The 18530-nt window shown below is 35.5% G+C and overlaps 1 protein-coding gene across 6 annotated transcripts in view; it reads left to right on the forward strand.

Moving 5' to 3' along the window:
* Window positions 1-18530, forward strand: part of ppp1r16b (protein phosphatase 1, regulatory subunit 16B) — a 276451-nt gene that overhangs the window by 250378 nt on the left and 7543 nt on the right. For all 6 annotated transcript variants that reach the window (XR_012050324.1, XR_012050325.1, XR_012050323.1 and 3 more), the window contains exon 10: window positions 169-304. Coding sequence is in view for 2 of the 6 variants with exons in the window: in XM_061937730.1 (XP_061793714.1) it covers window positions 169-304 (136 nt within the window). In the remaining 4 variants the exon portion in view is untranslated. The remainder of the gene's footprint in view (window positions 1-168; window positions 305-18530) is intronic.

Consider the following 18530-nt stretch of genomic DNA (forward strand, 5'->3'; position numbering starts at 1 on the left):
GGCTGAAACGGGGCTTAGGCTAAACAATTATTCATTTAAGGGGTTAAACGACTTATTGTAGACATGGCCTTAATGTAACGGGAGCACTGTTGTTATAAATCCCGTATTTCTCGGCATGAAATGACACTTTTTTTCACCTCACTCCCAACCTTTCCTCTGCATCCACAGGAAAGTAGTGCGGCGAGCCAGCCTGTCGGACAGACACAACCTTTGTCGCAAGGAGTACGAGACCGAGGCCATCGTGTGGAGGGGAGGGAGGGAGGAGGACAAGGAGAAGGAAGCTGATCAGCAGGAGAACATTCAGGTACTTCATGTTCAGCTCTTAAAGGGACCTTGCACTTCTGGGGGAATCACAGTCCTTATGTAAGACAAGAACACTTATGTTATTCTTTTGTATGCATTATAAGTCATAGAATACATGAATAAGTGGCTAACAATTACACCAGTGTTTTTCAACCTTTTTTGAGCCAAGGCGCATTTTAGGCACACCACCAGCAGAAATCATTAAGAAATGAAACTCGGTAGACAGTAAAAAGTCGTTGTCGCAAGTGTTGGATATGACTTTAAACCATAACCAAGCATGCATCACTATAGCTCTTGTCTCAAAGTAGGTGTACTGTCACCACCTGTCACATCACACCCTGACTTATTTGGAGTTGTTTGCTGTTTTTCTGTGTGTAGTGTTTTAGTTCTTGTCTTGGGCTCCTATTTTGGTGGATTTTCCTGTTTTTTTGGTATTTTCTTGTCGCAGTTTCATGTCTTCCTTTGAGCGATATTTCCCGCACCTACTTTGTTTTAGCAATCAAGCATATTTCAGTTGTTGCTATCTTTTTTTGTGTGGACATTGGGCCCCATTCAGCAACCGTTCTTAAGAACAAATGTTCTTAGGCCCACTTACGAAGTTTTGAACGAGATTTTTGTACTCACCAATGTTTTCTTAGCTGGGATTTGTTCGTAGGTAAGAACAAAATCTACGAGTGATCCAGAGCACTCTAAGGGTGGCCTATTTGTTCTTTAGTGTGACAAGTTCCCTTACTAATATTGTCTAATCTTACATTAATATCAGATAGATAGATAGATAGATAGATAGATAGATAGATAGATAGATAGATAGATAGATAGATAGAGAGGGGGATTGATGGATGGATGGATGGATGGATAGATAGATAGATATATAGATGGATAGAGAGAGCGAGACAGAGAGAGAGAGAGAGAGGGATGGATGGATAGATAGATAGATAGATAGATAGATAGATAGATAGATAGATAGATAGATAGATAGATAGATAGATAGAGAGGGGGATAGATAGATAGATAGATGGATAGATAGATAGATAGATAGATAGATAGATAGATAGATAGATAGATAGATAGATAGAGAGAGAGGGGGATGGATAGATAGATAGATAGATTGATAGATAGATAGATAGATAGATAGATAGATAGATAGATAGATAGATAGATAGATAGATGGATAGATATATAGAGAGGGGGATTGATGGATGGATGGATGGATGGATAGATAGATAGATAGATATATAGATGGATAGAGAGAGCAAGAGAGAGAGAGAGAGAGAGAGAGGGATGGATGGATGGATGGATGGATGGATGGATGGATGGATGGATGGATGGATGGATGGATGGATGGATGGATGGATGGATGGATGGATGGATGGATGGATGGATGGATGGATGGATGGATGGATGGATAGATAGATAGATAGATAGATAGATAGATAGATAGATAGATAGATAGATAGATAGATAGATAGATAGATAGATAGATAGATAGATAGATAGATAGATAGATAGATAGATAGATAGATAGATACAGAGAGAGAGAGAGAGAGAGAGAGAGAGAGAGATAGATACAGAGAGAGAGAGAGATAGATAGATAGATAGATAGATAGATAGATAGATAGATAGATAGATAGATAGATAGATAGATAGATGGATAAAGAGAGAGAGAGAGGGAGATGGATAGATAGATAGATAGATAGATAGATAGATAGATAGATAGATAGATAGATAGATAGATAGATAGATAGATATAAGAGAGAGACCCGAACGGGACAAGCGGTAGAAAATGGATGGATGGACATATAGCAAAATGAGCTATATATAGACATTTCTAAATACTTACACACACACACACACACACACACACACACACACACACACACACACACACACACACACACACACACACACCATCATCAATTATTATTATGATTTAGTGATTGGTGACTCTTTACAAGCCCAGCATGTTGCTGCTACTGCAAGATGCCACAGATGGTGCCCTGAGGAGGGAGCGCATAATTCACGACCATGTAGACCTATTTGCCCGAATTTGACCAATATTTATCTAAACGCTTTAGACTATCCTCAGCTGTCCCCCCTTTCTTAAACTTACATTTTGACATTATGTATTTCCCCGCGGGGATAATACGAATGTGTCTTCTGTAATCTGTTTGTGTTTTCTCCGTGTGTTTAATGTTCGGCTTTGCTGCCGGAATTGTGCCCTTATATGGGGAATTAAGGGCGTTTACCTATGTAAATTATGGAATTAAGGCTGTTTACATATGCATATTGGGGAAATAAGGACGTGTTTATATGCAAATTATGATAGACACGCACGCGCTAACCATTTGGCATTCAGCAACTTAAGAACAGCAGGTGGGAACAATTTGGTCGTTTAAGAACACGTCCTGAATTTGATTGGACTCCTCTTAGGAAATCACCTAGGAAGAAAGATAAAAGGAAAAGTTAGGAACTTATTGCTGAATGGGGCCCAATGTTGATTGTCATGTCATGTTCGGATGTACATTGTGGACGCTGTCTGCTGCTCCACAGGCTGTAAGTCTTTGCTGTCGTCCAGCATTCTGTTTGTGTTTACATTGTCGCCAGTTCAGTTTTAGTTTTGTTCTGCATAGCCTTCCCTAAGCTTCAATGCCTTTTCTTAGGGGCACTCACCTTTTGTTTATTTTTGGTTTAAGCATTAGATACCTTTTTACCTGGACGCTGCCTCCCGCTGTTGTCTGCATATTATGACAACGACAAACCATCGTCGTCTCACACGACCTGGCACAGTGGTTGAAAAACACTGAATTCACTATTACGCCCATAAAGCACTCTAAAAACATGCAAAAGTACCAACAATACTACATTTACATCTTTTATTAGCAAGATTGTCATTATAAGCGCAAACGCAGACAATCTATTTTTGGCCGCGCCGTGATCACATCCACCTCATTTTATATGCCTGGAAATAATATGTGTCAATATCAACCTTATATTTTTTATCTCTACTTTCTTATTTTCTTACTAAAGTTTTTTTGGTTTTTTTTCTAGTTTTGACAGGGGGAAAAATAGCGTCTAATATTGCAACAAATTATTATTATTATTATTATTATTATTATTATTATTATTATTATTATCTAACTTTTTTGGTCAAAATCCAAATACTTAAATATCTGCTTAACTTATGATTTCGAAGCAAGTCATCCATCAAAGTGTACACTATAAAAATGACCAATAGATTTTTACTGTAAAATTTAGGGAGTTCATTTTTTTATTTTTTTACAACATATTACTGTAAGTTGGAAAAAAAAACGACCAATGTTTGTTTTTTACAGTAAAATTCTGTCAACCAAGCTGTCAGTTTTTTGTATTTTTTACTGTAAAATCCACGGTTGATGATTTTATTATGGTAAAAAACTGGTAGCTGAGTTGCCAAAATAAAAATACACAGCAGTACTGTATTTCTATTTACAGTAATATGTTGTAAAAATAATAATAATTTTAAAAAACACTATATATTTTACAGTAAACTGACAGTTTTTTTTCTGTAAAAACAGTGGTAAAATCCACAGATTTTTTAAAATCTTTATGGATTTTTTTTTTTTTAATATTTCAATTCGTAGGTAAAAAAATAAAAAAATTTACTCTATAAAAATGACCAATAGATTTTTACTGTAAAATTTAGAGTTTATTTTTTTATTTTTTTACAACATATTACTGTAAGTTGGAAAAAAAACAACCACTGTTTGTTTTTTTACAGTAAAATTCTGTCAACCGAGCTGTCAGTTTTTGTTTTCTTTTACTGTAAAATCCACATTGACGATTTTATTATGGTAAAAAACTGGTAGCTGAGTTGCCAAAATAAAATTAAACAGCGGTACTGTATTTCTATTTACAGTAATACATACTTGGCAACCCTCCCGGATTTTCCGGGAGACTCCCGAAATTCAGCACCTCTCCCGAAAACCTCCCGGGACAAATTTTGTCCCGAAAATCTCCCGAAATTCAGGCAGACTCAGGTCCATAATAACAAATATTTTATTTGAGTATTAACCCACAATTTAAACAGCATACCTGCCCAATCACGTTATAACTGTAGAATGATGGAGGGCGAGTTCTTGGTTTCTTATGTGGGTTTATTGTTAGGCAGTTTCATTAACGTCCTCCCAGCGCGGCAACAACACACAACAACAGCAGTCACGTTTTTGTATACCGTAAAGCAGTTCGTCTGCCGTAAACAGCAATGTTGTGACACTCTTAAACAGGACAATACTGCCATCTAGTGCATTTGATGAAAGCACTTTTGTGCATGCCACACATCAATGTATCATCAGAGAGGGTGTTCAGCATGGTTCGAAAAATAGTGACAGAGAATAGAACAAGGATGGACAATTCAACCCTTAACTCAACAATGAGTAGATGAGTGTTATGTGTGTGTATATGTGTAAATAAATGAACACTGAAATTCAAATATTTATTTTGTATACAGTATTTATTTTATATACAGTATATATATATATATATATATATATATATATATATATATATATATATATATATATATATATATATATATATATATATATATACATATATATATATATATATATATATATATATATATATATAATAAAATACATATATATATACGTATATATATAAATCAAATCAAATCAACTTTATTTATATATATACGTATATATATATATATATATATAAAATACATTTATATATACGTATATACATACATATATATATATATATATATATATATATATATACTATATATATATATATATATATATGTATATATATATATACGTATCTATATATGTATTTTATTATATATATATATATATATATATATATATATATATATATACTGTATATAAAATAAATACTGTATACAAAATAAATACATATATATATACGTATATATATATATATATATATATATATATATATATATATATATATATACTATGTATATATATATATATATATATATGTATATATATATATACGTATATATATATGTATTTTATTATATATATATATATATATATATATATATATATGTATATATATATATATATATATATATATATATATATATACTGTATACAAAATAAATACTTGAAGCACCACAGCACGGTGGGAGAGGGGTTAGTGCGTCTGCCTCACAATACGAAGGTCCTGAGTAGTCGTGAGTTCAATCCCGGCCTCGGGATCTTTCTGTGTGGAGTTTGCATGTTCTCCCCGTGACTGCGTGGGTTCTCTCCGGGTACTCCGGCTTCCTCCCACCTCCAAAGACATGCACCTGGGGATAAGTTGATTGGCAACACTAAATTGGCCCTAGTGTGTGAATGTGAGTGTGAATGTTGTCTGTCTATCTGTGTTGGCTCTGCGATGAGATGGCGATTTGTCCAGGGTGTACCCCGCCTTCCGCCCGATTGTAGCTGAGATAGGCTCCAGCGCCCCCCGCGACCCCGAAGGGAATAAGCGGTAGAAAAAAAAAATGGATGGATATATATATATACTATATATATAATAAAATACATATATATATATATACGTATATATATATATATATATATATATATGTATATATATATATATATATATATATATATATATATATATATATATATATATATATATATATGTATATATGTATATATATATATATATATATATATATATATATATATATATATATATATATATGAAATACTTGACTTGGTGAATTCTAGCTGTAAATATACTCCTCCCATTTTAGCCACGCCCCAAACCACGCCCCCGCTTCGCCCCGACCACGCCCACCCCCACCCCCCGAAATCGGAGGTCTCAAGGTTGGCAAGTATGCAGTAATATGTTGTAAAAATAATAATAATAATAATTTAAAAAAACACTATATATTTTACAGTAAACTGACAGTTTTTTTTCTGTAAAAACAGTGGTAAAATCCACAGATTTTTAAAAATCTTTATGGATTTTTATTTTTTTGAATATTTCAATTCGCAGGTAAAAAAAAATAAAAATGTACTCTATAAAAATGACCAATAGATTTTTACTGTAAAATTTAGGGAGTTAATTTTTTAATTTTTTTACAACATATTACTGTAAGTTGGAAAAAAACAACAACCATTGTTTGTTTTTTTACAGTAAAATTCTGTCAACCGAGCTGTCAGTTTTTGTTTTCTTTTACTGTAAAATCCACAGTTGACGATTTTATTATGGTAAAAAACTGGTAGCGGAGTTGCTAAAATAAAAATAAACAGCAGTACTGTATTTCTATTCACAGTAATATGTTGTAAAAATAATAATAATAATAATTTAAAAAAACACTATATATTTTACAGTAAACTGACCGTTTTTTTTCTGTAAAAACATTGGTAAAATCCACAGATTTTTTTAAATCTTTATGGCTTTTTTTTTTTATATATATATTTCAATTCGTAAGTAAAAATTTTTTAAAATGTACTCTATAATAATGACCAATAGATTTTTACTGTAAAATTTAGGGAGTTAATTTTTTTATTTTTTTACAACATATTACTGTAAGTTGGAAAAAAAAAACAACCAATGTTTGTTTTTTTTACAGTAAAATTCTGTCAACCAAGCTGTCAGTTTTTGTTTTCTTTTACTGTAAAATCCACGGTTGACGATTTTATTATGGTAAAAAACTGGTAGCTGAGTTGCCAAAATAAAAATAAACAGCGGTACTGTATTTCTATTCACAGTAATATGTTGTAAAAATAATAATAATAATAATAATTTAAAAAAACACTATATATTTTACAGTAAACTGACAGTTTTTTTCTGTAAAAACAGTGGTAAAATCCACAGATTTTTTAAAAATCTTTATGGATTTTTTTTTTTTTAATATTTCAATTCGTAGGTAAAAAAAATTAAAAATGTACTCTATAAAAATGACCAATAGATTTTTACTGTAAAACTTAGGGAGTTTATTTTTTTATTTTTTTTACAACATATTACTGTAAGTTGGAAAAAAAAAACGACCAATGTTTGTTTTTTACAGTAAAATTCTGTCAACCGAGCTGTCAGTTTTTGTTTTCTTTTACTGTAAAATCCACGGTTGACGATTTTATTATGGTAAAAAAACTGGTAGCTGAGTTGCCAAAATAAAAATAAACAGCAGTACTGTATTTCTATTTACAGTAACATGTTGTAAAAATAATAATAATAATAATTTTTAAAAACACTATATATTTTACAGTAAATTGACAGTTTTCTTTCTGTAAAAACAGTGGTAAAATCCACAGATTTTTAAAAATCTTTATGGATTTTTTTTTTTTTTAATATTTCAATTCGTAGGTAAAAATGTTTTTAAAATGTACTCTATAAAAATGACCAATAGATTTTTACTGTAAAATATAGGGAGTTTATTTTTATTTATTTTTTTACAACATATTACAACTGTAAGTTGGAAAAAAACCAACCAATGTTTGTTTTTTTTTACAGTAAAATTCTGTCAACCGAGCTGTCAGTTTTTGTTTTCTTTTACTGTAAAATCCACGGTTGGCGATTTTATTATGGTAAAAAACTGGTAGCTGAGTTGCCAAAATAAAAATAAACAGCAGTACTGTATTTCTATTCATAGTAATATGTTGTAAAAATAATAATAATAATAATTTTAAAAAAAACACCATATTTTTACAGTCAACTGACAGTTTTTTTCTGTAAAATCCACAGATTTTTTAAAATCTTCATGGATTTTTTTTTTTTTTATATTTCAATTTGTAAGTAAAAAAAACTTAAAAATGTACTCTTACAAGCAGCCCTCTAATGGCAGCCATGACTGCGGTGTGGCCCTCAATGAAAACAAGTTTGACACCCCTGCCTTAGAGCTAACGAGCTTATGCTGCTGTATTGACATAATAAGCCGGTGAGCTGCTGCGTCGCCTCTGATTTGGTGAAAGTTAATTCTCAATTATGAATCATGCCTCTCCCCTGGATAGTACAAGGTTGCTGCCATAAACGGATAAGTTGGTCAACTTTGACTTCAAACTCAGACGCGGAGATGGCAAAAAAAGACTCGAAAAGACACCTTTTTTCTCTAACCTGCATGAGGATTATAATAATTCTTCATCCAAACGGGAATATGTAAACACCCCATCAGTCGGCATCCCAGTAAGAACAGACATTGTACAGTAAGCCGGGCCGAAACACCCCGTGACGCTGGGGCACACAACTGAAGATGTGTCCCAATGGTGGAAAAGCCTCCCAGCAGTGTCACCTAGCCTCATTTAGGTATGCGGTCAGGTGCAAGCCTGGCTCAGGGAGGAGGACGCCCCTGCCATGCAGAGTCCCCAGGGATTGTACCAACGAGTCCAGGGGTCTCTTCATAGTTTGTATATTTTGTTTAGCTCTTTGCAATACTGCTACACAATGCTTAGTGTTCCATTAAATCTGTTTAGATGATGCACAAACCCTGTTTCCATATGAGTTGGGAAATTGTGTTAGATGTAAATATAAACGGAATACAATGATTTGCAAATCATTTTCAACCCATATTCAATTGAATGCACTACAAAGACAATATATTTGATGTTCAAACTCATAAACTTTATTTTTTTTTGCAAATAATAATTAACTTAGAATTTCATGGCTGTAACACGTGACAAAGTAGTTGGGAAAGGGCATGTTCACCACTGTGTTACATGGCCTTTCCTTTTAACAACACTCAGTAAACGTTTGGGAACTGAGGAGACACATTTTTTAAGCTTCTCAGGTGGAATTCTTTCCCATTCTTGCTTGATGTACAGCTTAAGTTGTTCAACAGTCCGGGGGTCTCCGTTGCGGTATTTTAGGTTTCATAATGCGCCACACATTTTCAATGGGAGACAGGTCTGGACTACAGGCAGGCCAGTCTAGTACCCGCACTCTTTTACTATGAAGCCACGTTGATGTAACACGTGGCTTGGCATTGTCTTGCTGAAATAAGCAGGGGCGTCCATGGTAACGTTGCTTGGATGGCAACATATAATGCTCCAAAACCTGTATGTACCTTTCAGCATTAATGGCGCCTTCACAGATGTGTAAGTTACCCATGTATTGGGCACTAATACACCCCCATACCATCACAGATGCTGGCTTTTCAACTTTGCGCCTATAACAATCCGGATGGTTCTTTTCCTCTTTGGTCCGGAGAACACGACGTCCACAGTTTCCAAAAACAATTTGAAATGTGGACACGTCAGACCACAGAACACTTTTCCACTTTGTATCAGTCCATCTTAGATAAGCTCAGGCCCTGCGAAGGCGACGGCGTTTCTGGGTGTTGTTGATAAACGTTTTTCGCCTTGCATAGGAGAGTTTTAACTTGCACTTACAGATGTAGCGACCAACTGTAGTTACTGACAGTGGGTTTCTGAAGTGTTCCTGAGCCCTTGTGGTGATATCCTTTACACACTGATGTCGCTTGTTGATGCAGTACAGCCTGAGGGATCGAAAGTCACGGGCTAAGCTGCTTACGTGCAGTGATTTATCCAGATTCTCTGAACCCTTTGATGATATTATGGACCGTAGATGGTGAAATCCCTAAATTCCTTGCAATAGCTGGTTGAGAAAGGTTTTTCTTAAACTGTTCAACAATTTGCTCACGCTTTTGTTGACAAAGTGGTGACCCTCGCCCCATCCTTGTTTGTGAATGACTGAGCATTTCATGGAATCTACTTTTATACCCAATCATGGCACCCACCTGTTCCCAATTAGCCTGTTCACCTGTGGGATGTTCCAAAAAAGTGTTTGATGAGCATTCCTCAACTTTATCAGTATTTATTGCCACCTTTCCCAACTTCTTTGTCACGTGTTGCTGGCATCAAATTCTAAAGTTAATGATTATTTGCACAAAAAAAAATGTTTATCGGTTTGAACATCAAATATGTTGTCTTTGTAGCATATTCAACTGAATATGGGTTGAAAATGATTTGCAAATCATTGTATTCCGTTTATATTTACATCTAACACAATTTCCCAACTCATATGGAAACGGGGTTTGTATACACATTTAGCTGGACAGTATGTGTGTTTGGGTCTCTTTTTTTCAGGAATACTAATACCAAGTCACAATGTCTGATAGAATTCTAAAAAAGTTATGACACACCACCTCAAAAAATTTTTTTTTTTACTGAATGAGACACCGAAAAGGTACCGTATTTTTCGGACTATAAGTCGCTCCGGAGTATAAGTCGCACCGGCTGAAAATGCATAATAAAGAAGGAAAAAAAACATATATAAGTCGCATTCGAGTATAAGTCGCATTTTTGGGGGAAATTGATTTCATAAAATCCAACACCAAGAATAGACATTTGAAAGGCAATTTAAAATAAATAAAGAATAGTGAACGACAGGCTGAATAAGTGTACGTTATATGAGGCATAAATAACCAACTGAGAACGTGCCTGGTATGTTAACGTAACATTATGGTAAGAGTCATTCAAATAATTATAACATACAGAACATGCTTGAAATGATACATTTTCATAGGTACGGAAGTAGCAGGTAGCATCTTTTTTTTCACAATGCACTTCTGCCATGACCCGCCACACCAAATTGTTATTGGTTGACGTGTGTGTGTGACGATTGCTGATATACGTCTAGTCTCTTACGTGAATGAGATAAATAATATTATTTGATATTTTACGGTAATGTGTTAATAATTTCACACATAAGTCGCTCCAGAGTATAAGTCGCACCCCCGGCCAAACTATGAAAAAAACTGCGATTTATAACCCGAAAAATACGGTACATGAAAATAAACAAAGTGGGAATTACAATATTAACTACAAACAATAAAAGACTGAATATTAACAACATATGAACATCTTGTACTTCTCAGACCAGCTCCTCCATAGTTGTGTATCTTTTACACTCAAGCAAAACACAACAAAAATGTAACAAACAGCAAAATATGAATGCAAAGTGTAATAAACACATACAATATGATATATTATCACGTAAAAACGTGCTTCCACATCTATTTCTGACACAGGCTGCTCTGAAAACAAACCCCGCCCACTCTGCTTTGTTCCTGGTCTGAGCTGCTGTGACCTAGATTACCGTAATAACTCCTATAACACCCAAAAGTGCAGATTTCAACCGTTGAAATACTTTGTATAGTTCAAGACTTACGGTCATTTAAAAACAGCACTGCACATCATAATGGCAAATACACTTTTGATGTTAAAGGTCTAAAAAAATGTAGAACGTCCGGCGGGCCGGATTGAAAATCTTAACGGGCCGCATGTGGTCCGCAGGCCCTATTTTGCCCAGGACTGTTGTAGATCATCATGTCTTAAAAAAGTATTTCTTGTCTCTAATAATATGTAAATGTAAATATGACATGTTATAATAAATGTACCTGGTACTACATGGCATATATATTTACATCATGTATATATTACATGTTATTATGAATGTTACTACATGACATATATACTTACATCATGTATATATTACATGTTATAATAAATGTACCCGTTACTACATGACATATATACTTACATCACATATATATTACATGTTGTTATGAATGTTACTACATGACATATATACTTACATCATGTATATATTTCATGTTATTATGAATGTTACTACATGACATATATACTTACATCATGTATATATTACATGTTATTATGAATGTTACTACATGACATATATACTTACATCACGTATATATTACATGTTGTTATGAATGTTACTACATGACATATATACTTACATCATGTATATATTACATGTTATTATGAATGTTACTACATGACATATATACTTACAGCATGTATATATTACATATTATGAATGTTCCTACATGACATATATACTTACATCATGTATATATTACATGTTATTATGAATGTTACTACATGACATATATACTTACATCACGTATATATTACGTTATTATGAATGTTACTACATGACATATATACTTACATCACGTGTATATTACATGTTATTATGAATGTTACTACATGACATATATACTTACATCATGTATATATTACATGTTATTATGAATGTTACTACATGACATATATACTTACATCATGTATATATTACATATTATGAATGTTACTACATGACATATCTACTTACATCATGTATTTTTACATGTTATTATGAATGTTACTACATGACATATATACTTACATCATATATATATTACATGTTATTATGAATGTTACTACATGACATATATACTTACATCATGTATATATTACATGTTATTATGAATGTTACTACATGACATATATACTTAAATCATGTATATATTACATGTTATTATGAATGTTACTACATGACCTATATACTTACATCATGTATATATTACATGTTATTATGAATGTTACTACATGACATATATACTTACATCATGTATATATTACATGTTATTATGAATGTTACTACATAACATATATACTTACATCATGTATATATTACATGTTATTATGAATGTTACTACATGACATATACTTACATCATGTATATATTACATGTTATTATGAATGTTACTACATGACATATATACTTAAATCATGTATATATTACATGTTATTATGAATGTTCTTATCTACACTATAAAAGAAGACACAAGACATACCGTAGTCAAAGTCTATTATTAGTGGCAGAGAGGACGTTATGAGATTTTCTGCTGCCTTCAAATGCTCTCAGTCAGCTCTCGGCTCAAACTATTTTCCTTCGGGTCACCTTCGCCCAGCCGCCAGATAAAAGGAGCACCTCTGGAGGACGGTTATAAAACAAAATAGCACAACTATGGCTCATGGCTGTAACATAAAAAGTTTGTCCTGCTCAGCAACCAATCAAGTGTTTTATAACAAGCATCTATATTGCTCACCACAGCATAATGTGGTGTCATGAAGTCCATCATGTTAAGACTTCATGACACCACGTAGGGCTTCTCACCTGCTGGAGATATGACATTTGTCAATAGGGTTGTATGGTATCTATTAGTATAGTATTGCCGTACTAATGAATCAAAAACGGTACTATACTCTGTTTGACAAGTACCGGTTCCCGGGCATGACGGCGCGTTGTCACGTCGTAACATTGCTGGTTTTAGGAGTGGAGGAGCATGTTCGGCAGCGCACACACACAGAGTACTTACAAGCAGACACAGTGTGTAGACAGAAAAGGGAGAACGGACGCATTTTTGCTTAAAAGTAAAGATAAAAGTGGAGTTATAACACTGAAACACCCTCAGGAAGAGGTGTTTCAAGACATGGCTTGCTAGTTAGCAGCTAACATCCAGTGTTTTAGCTACTTCTAAATCAAGTACCATTATCACTGGAGGACAAGGAATAGCTAAACAGGCTTCACTACACACCGTAGGAGGATACAATAGCTCACCCTGGCGTCACAATGTAAACAAACGCCATGGGTGGATCTACACCTGACATCCACTGTAATGATACCAAGTACAATAGCGTATCTACTCGATACTACTATGATTACATCTGTATTTTTTATTGTCACAAAATCTTTTTTTCCTTTTTTTTAAAATGTATATTATGTTTATAAACTCAGGAAATGCGTCCCGAGGACTTTGAATATGACCAATGTGTGATCCTGTAACTACTTGGTCTCGGATCGATACCTAAATGTGTGGTATCATCCAAAACTAATGTAAAGTATCAAACATAACATAATGTTGATGTGGAAGTTGCCTCCTAGCAGCTCCACTGTCAGACACGGCACAGGTTTTAACAAGGTTTTAATAAACGTCGGTTTTTAACAAAAAGTTTTCTCCAGCAGAACGGGACCTTTCAGTCACATCCGTATCCTCCCTCTCCTCCTGCTCCCGGCCTCTTACTGTTAAAGACAACAGATGAATTAGTTGGATTAACGCGTACCACCTGTGAAATCTAGCCACCTGCCGGCTGTGTCTCGCCGTCAGCACTGCCACGCCCCCCCGTCTGATGGTGCTCTGTCCTCAGCACCATGGACAGAGGCGGTGACCTTTGCTCCTGCAGGCAGCGTTGACAAAATAATAAGAATGATAAATGGCACGATGTGTTACTGCATATACGTCAGCAGACTTATTAGTTTGTTTACAAACTAGCTTAGCTCCGTTAGCTTAGCAGCAAGCTAGCTAGCTGAGCGAGGGGCGGTGAGACAGAGAGTTTAAAAAAACGGTAGTCTGACTGTGGTAAAAAAAGCACGTATGCGCACAAAATCCTCATTCAAATAAGGCGTTCAAATAAGTCTGCTCCACTTGTCAATTGCACACACGGTCTTAGTAAATCACATGCAACACGCCCGCCCATAATACACGCTTTTTCACTTTTTCTGCACACGCTGTCTTGCGCATGGTGTTTGTATCTTAGTAAATAAGGCATCATATAGCAGTATTGCTCAGTACTAAACAAGATATACAAACTATGAACATAATAGCACCTACTGCACAATGTCTGCTGACTGATGGGATAATAATATCTTCCCGTTTATATGAGGAATTATCCATCCATCCATTTCCTACCGCTTATTCCTTTTGGGGTCGCGGGGGGCGCTGGAGCCTATCTCAGCTACAACCGGGCGGAAGGCGGGGTACACCCTGGACAAGTCGCCACCTCATCGCAGGGCTATGAGTAATTAATCATAATCTAATAATATATATATATAAAAAAAATAGATATATATATTTTATTTTTTTTGTTCTCGCCATCTGCAGGTCTAAGTTGGATGTCAGTGTTGACCCAACATCTCAGTTTATGAACACAACCTTGTACTATCCAGGGGAAAGGCCTGTTTTATAACATATCATTACTTTCACCAGCGCAGAGGCCATGCAGCAGCTCACTGGCTCACTATGTCAATATAGCAGCGTAAGTTAGCCAGCTCTCTGTGATGAAAATAAATCGCCTGCGTCAGCTCTTATAATAACAATATTGCTATTACTTGGTTAATATTCAGGTCAGGAGATGTAGATGTAGTATTGTTGGTTTTAGAGGGATTTAATAATGTACTCCAACTAGCTGCTTTGTTAGCCACCTGCCATGTTTTTCCACTTCGAATACATAAAAAAGAAGAATATACAGTCGCGGTCAAAAGTTTACATACACTTGTAAAGAACATAATGTCATGGCTGTTTTGAGTTTCCAATCATTTCTACAACTTTTATTTTTTTTGTGATAGAGTGATTGGAGCACATACTGTATTTTTCGGAGTATAAGTTGCACCGGAGTATAAGTCGCACCTGCCGAAAATGCATAATAAAAAGGAAAAAAACATATATAAATCGCACAGGAGCCCGGCCAAAGTATGAAAAAAACTGCGACTTATAGTCCGAAAAATACGGTTCTTGTTGGTCACAAAAAACATTCATGAAATTTGGTTCTTTTGTGAATTTATTATGGGTCTACTGAAAATGTGAGTAAATCTGCTGGGTCAAAAGTATACATACAGCAATGTTAATATTTGCTTACATGTCCCTTGGCAAGTTTCACTGCAATAAGGCGCTTTTGGTAGCCATCCACAAGCTTCTGCTTGAATTTTTGACCACACCTCTTGACAAAATTGGTGCAGTTCCGCTAAATGTGTTGGTTTTACATGGACTTGTTTCTTCAGCATTGTCCACGCGTTTAAGTCAGGACTTTGAGAAGGCCATGTCAGGTTCAAACGCTGATGACATCTATTAAACAGACAAGAAGCAAGGAATCATGCAGAGACAGAGTTAAATGTGGCTCAATGAGGAGGGACGTTTTTGGTCTTTATTCTAGTTACAGATCCAAACGACGCTCTAAAATCCTGCCCACGTGCTCCTCTATTTGGGAGGTCCCTGGTTACATCACTGAGGCTGCTGCTGGAGGAAGGGGGGTAATCTCAGCAGCCCCAGTTAGACACAATATATGACTATTAATGAAATGCAAATGTGCTGACACTCGTGATATAGCCCTGTCTTTGCTCTATCTGCGTCACGGCACTCGATGTTCGCCCTTGGCAGTCAGCAAGCCGATTCTGGACACAGACACTGATACGAGACGACTCGCTTTACACAGATAGAAAAGAACAACTTCAGCACAATTGATAAAAACTATAGCAACGGCCTTTAAGCATAATTTGTTGAAAGGACTAGTTCAGGGGTCGGCAACCCAAAATGTTGAAAGAGCCATATTGGACCAATAATACAAAAACAAATCTGTCTGGAGCCGCAAAAAATTAAAAGCCATACTACATACAGATAGTGTGTCATGAGATATGAATTGAATTAAGAGGACTTAAAGGAAACTAAATGACCTCAAATATAGCTACAAATGAGGCATAATGATGCAATATGTACATATAACTAGCCTAAATAGCATGTTAGCATCGATTAGCTTGCAGTCATGCAGTGACCAAATATGTCTGATTAGCACTCCACACAAGTCAATAACATCAACAAAACTCACCTTTCATGCACAACGTTAAAAGTTTGATGGACAAAATGAGACAGACAAAGAAGTGGCATAAAACACGTCCTAGAAAGTCGGAGAAAGTTATACATGTAAACAAACTACGGTGAGCTCATGGACCGCCAAAATTAGTAGGACAAAACGGCGCTCGCCAAATACTCGAATCAGTGAAGCATGTTTAATATAAACAGTGTGCTTTGTAACAATTAGGGAGGCTTGATTCATGTTTGTCCTCCTACAGCAGGGGTGCTCACACTTTTTCTGCAGGCGAGCTACTTTTCAATTGATCAAGTCGTGGGGATCTACCTTATTCATATATATAATTTACATTTACTTATTTATGAAATATATGTTTTTGTTAACAAGTTAAAGGTGTTTAATGATAATGCAAGCATGTTTAACACATATAGTTAATATTGTTAAAAAATTAAAGGTGTTTAATGATAATACAAGCATGTTTAATACATATAGTTAATATTGTTAACAAGTTAAAGGTGTTTAATGATAATGCAAGCATGTTTAACACATAGTTAATATTGTTAAAAAATTAAAGGTGTTTAATAATAATACAAGAATGTTTAATACATATAGTTAATATTGTTAACAACTTAACGGTGTTTAAAGATAATACAAGCATGTTTAACACATATAGATTCCTTTCTTTCATGAAGACAAGAATAAAAGTTGGTGTATTACCTAATTCTGATGACTTGCATTGATTGGAATCAGACAGTGGTCCTGATAATGTCCGCATTTTCGAATGGAGGAGAAAAAAAGTCCTCCTTTCTGTCCAATACCACATGAAAGTGGTTGGTTTTTGGCATCTTATTTGTCCAGCTTCCGTACTACTTTGTATGCACTTTACAAGAAATACATTGTCGGCAAACTCCGTAGCTTTCTAGCTTGTGCACGCCAGCTTTCTGAGACTCTTATTTTGTTAGCGCATCTGTGCAACTGTGCAGTCGGTCTTTGGAGTTTTGACGAAAAGTACGGCGCCAGTCTGTTGAAATAAAGTGTTTCTCGCCTTCCAGTCGGTAATTTTAATGAGCTGGCAGCAGCCAGCGTCATCTCAGAAGACCCTCGGGTGCCGTGAATGTCAATCAAGTGACGAAAGTGACGTCATAGTGAAGATTTATGATCGCTCATTTTTAGGACTATTTTTTTAATGCCTGGCTGGTGATCGACTGACACACCCTCCGAGATCGACCGGTAGCTCGCGATCGACGTAATGAGCACCCCTGTCCTACAGAAACCATATTAAAACAAAAAATAATTTTTTTTCCATTTACATACATTTTTTTAAAAGCTCCAGAGAGCCATTAGGGCGGCGCTAAAGATGCGGCTCTAGAGCCGCGGGTTGCCGACCCCTGGACTAGTTGGTACAATCCCTGGGGACTCTGCATGGCAGGGGCGTCCTCCTCCCTGAGCCAGGCTTGCACCTGACCGCATACCTAAATGAGGCTAGGTGACACTGCTGGGAGGCTTTTCCACCATTGGGACACATCTTCAGTTGTGTGCCCCAGCGTCACGGGGTGTTTCGGCCCGGCTTACCACAAGACACCCTCTGCCGAGGAAGGGCCCACCCCAGGGTGATCAAATCCCTGGGTGTGTGCGTCCCCTGAGGTGTTAGCCTTAGCAGCCCAGCTGGTGTCACTCCTCCTCAACCACAACCAATGGCTCGTCCTCTCTGCTGTGTTGGCCAGCTCTTTAATGGCCTGTCTGTGAGCCTGCTCCCTGACTCCAACCTCCCTAAGGAGCTTTGCTGTTGTGATTGCTACAAAGCGCCTACAG

The sequence above is a fragment of the Nerophis lumbriciformis genome, linkage group LG03, assembly GCF_033978685.3.
Source record: "Nerophis lumbriciformis linkage group LG03, RoL_Nlum_v2.1, whole genome shotgun sequence".
Classification (NCBI taxonomy): domain Eukaryota; kingdom Metazoa; phylum Chordata; class Actinopteri; order Syngnathiformes; family Syngnathidae; genus Nerophis; species Nerophis lumbriciformis.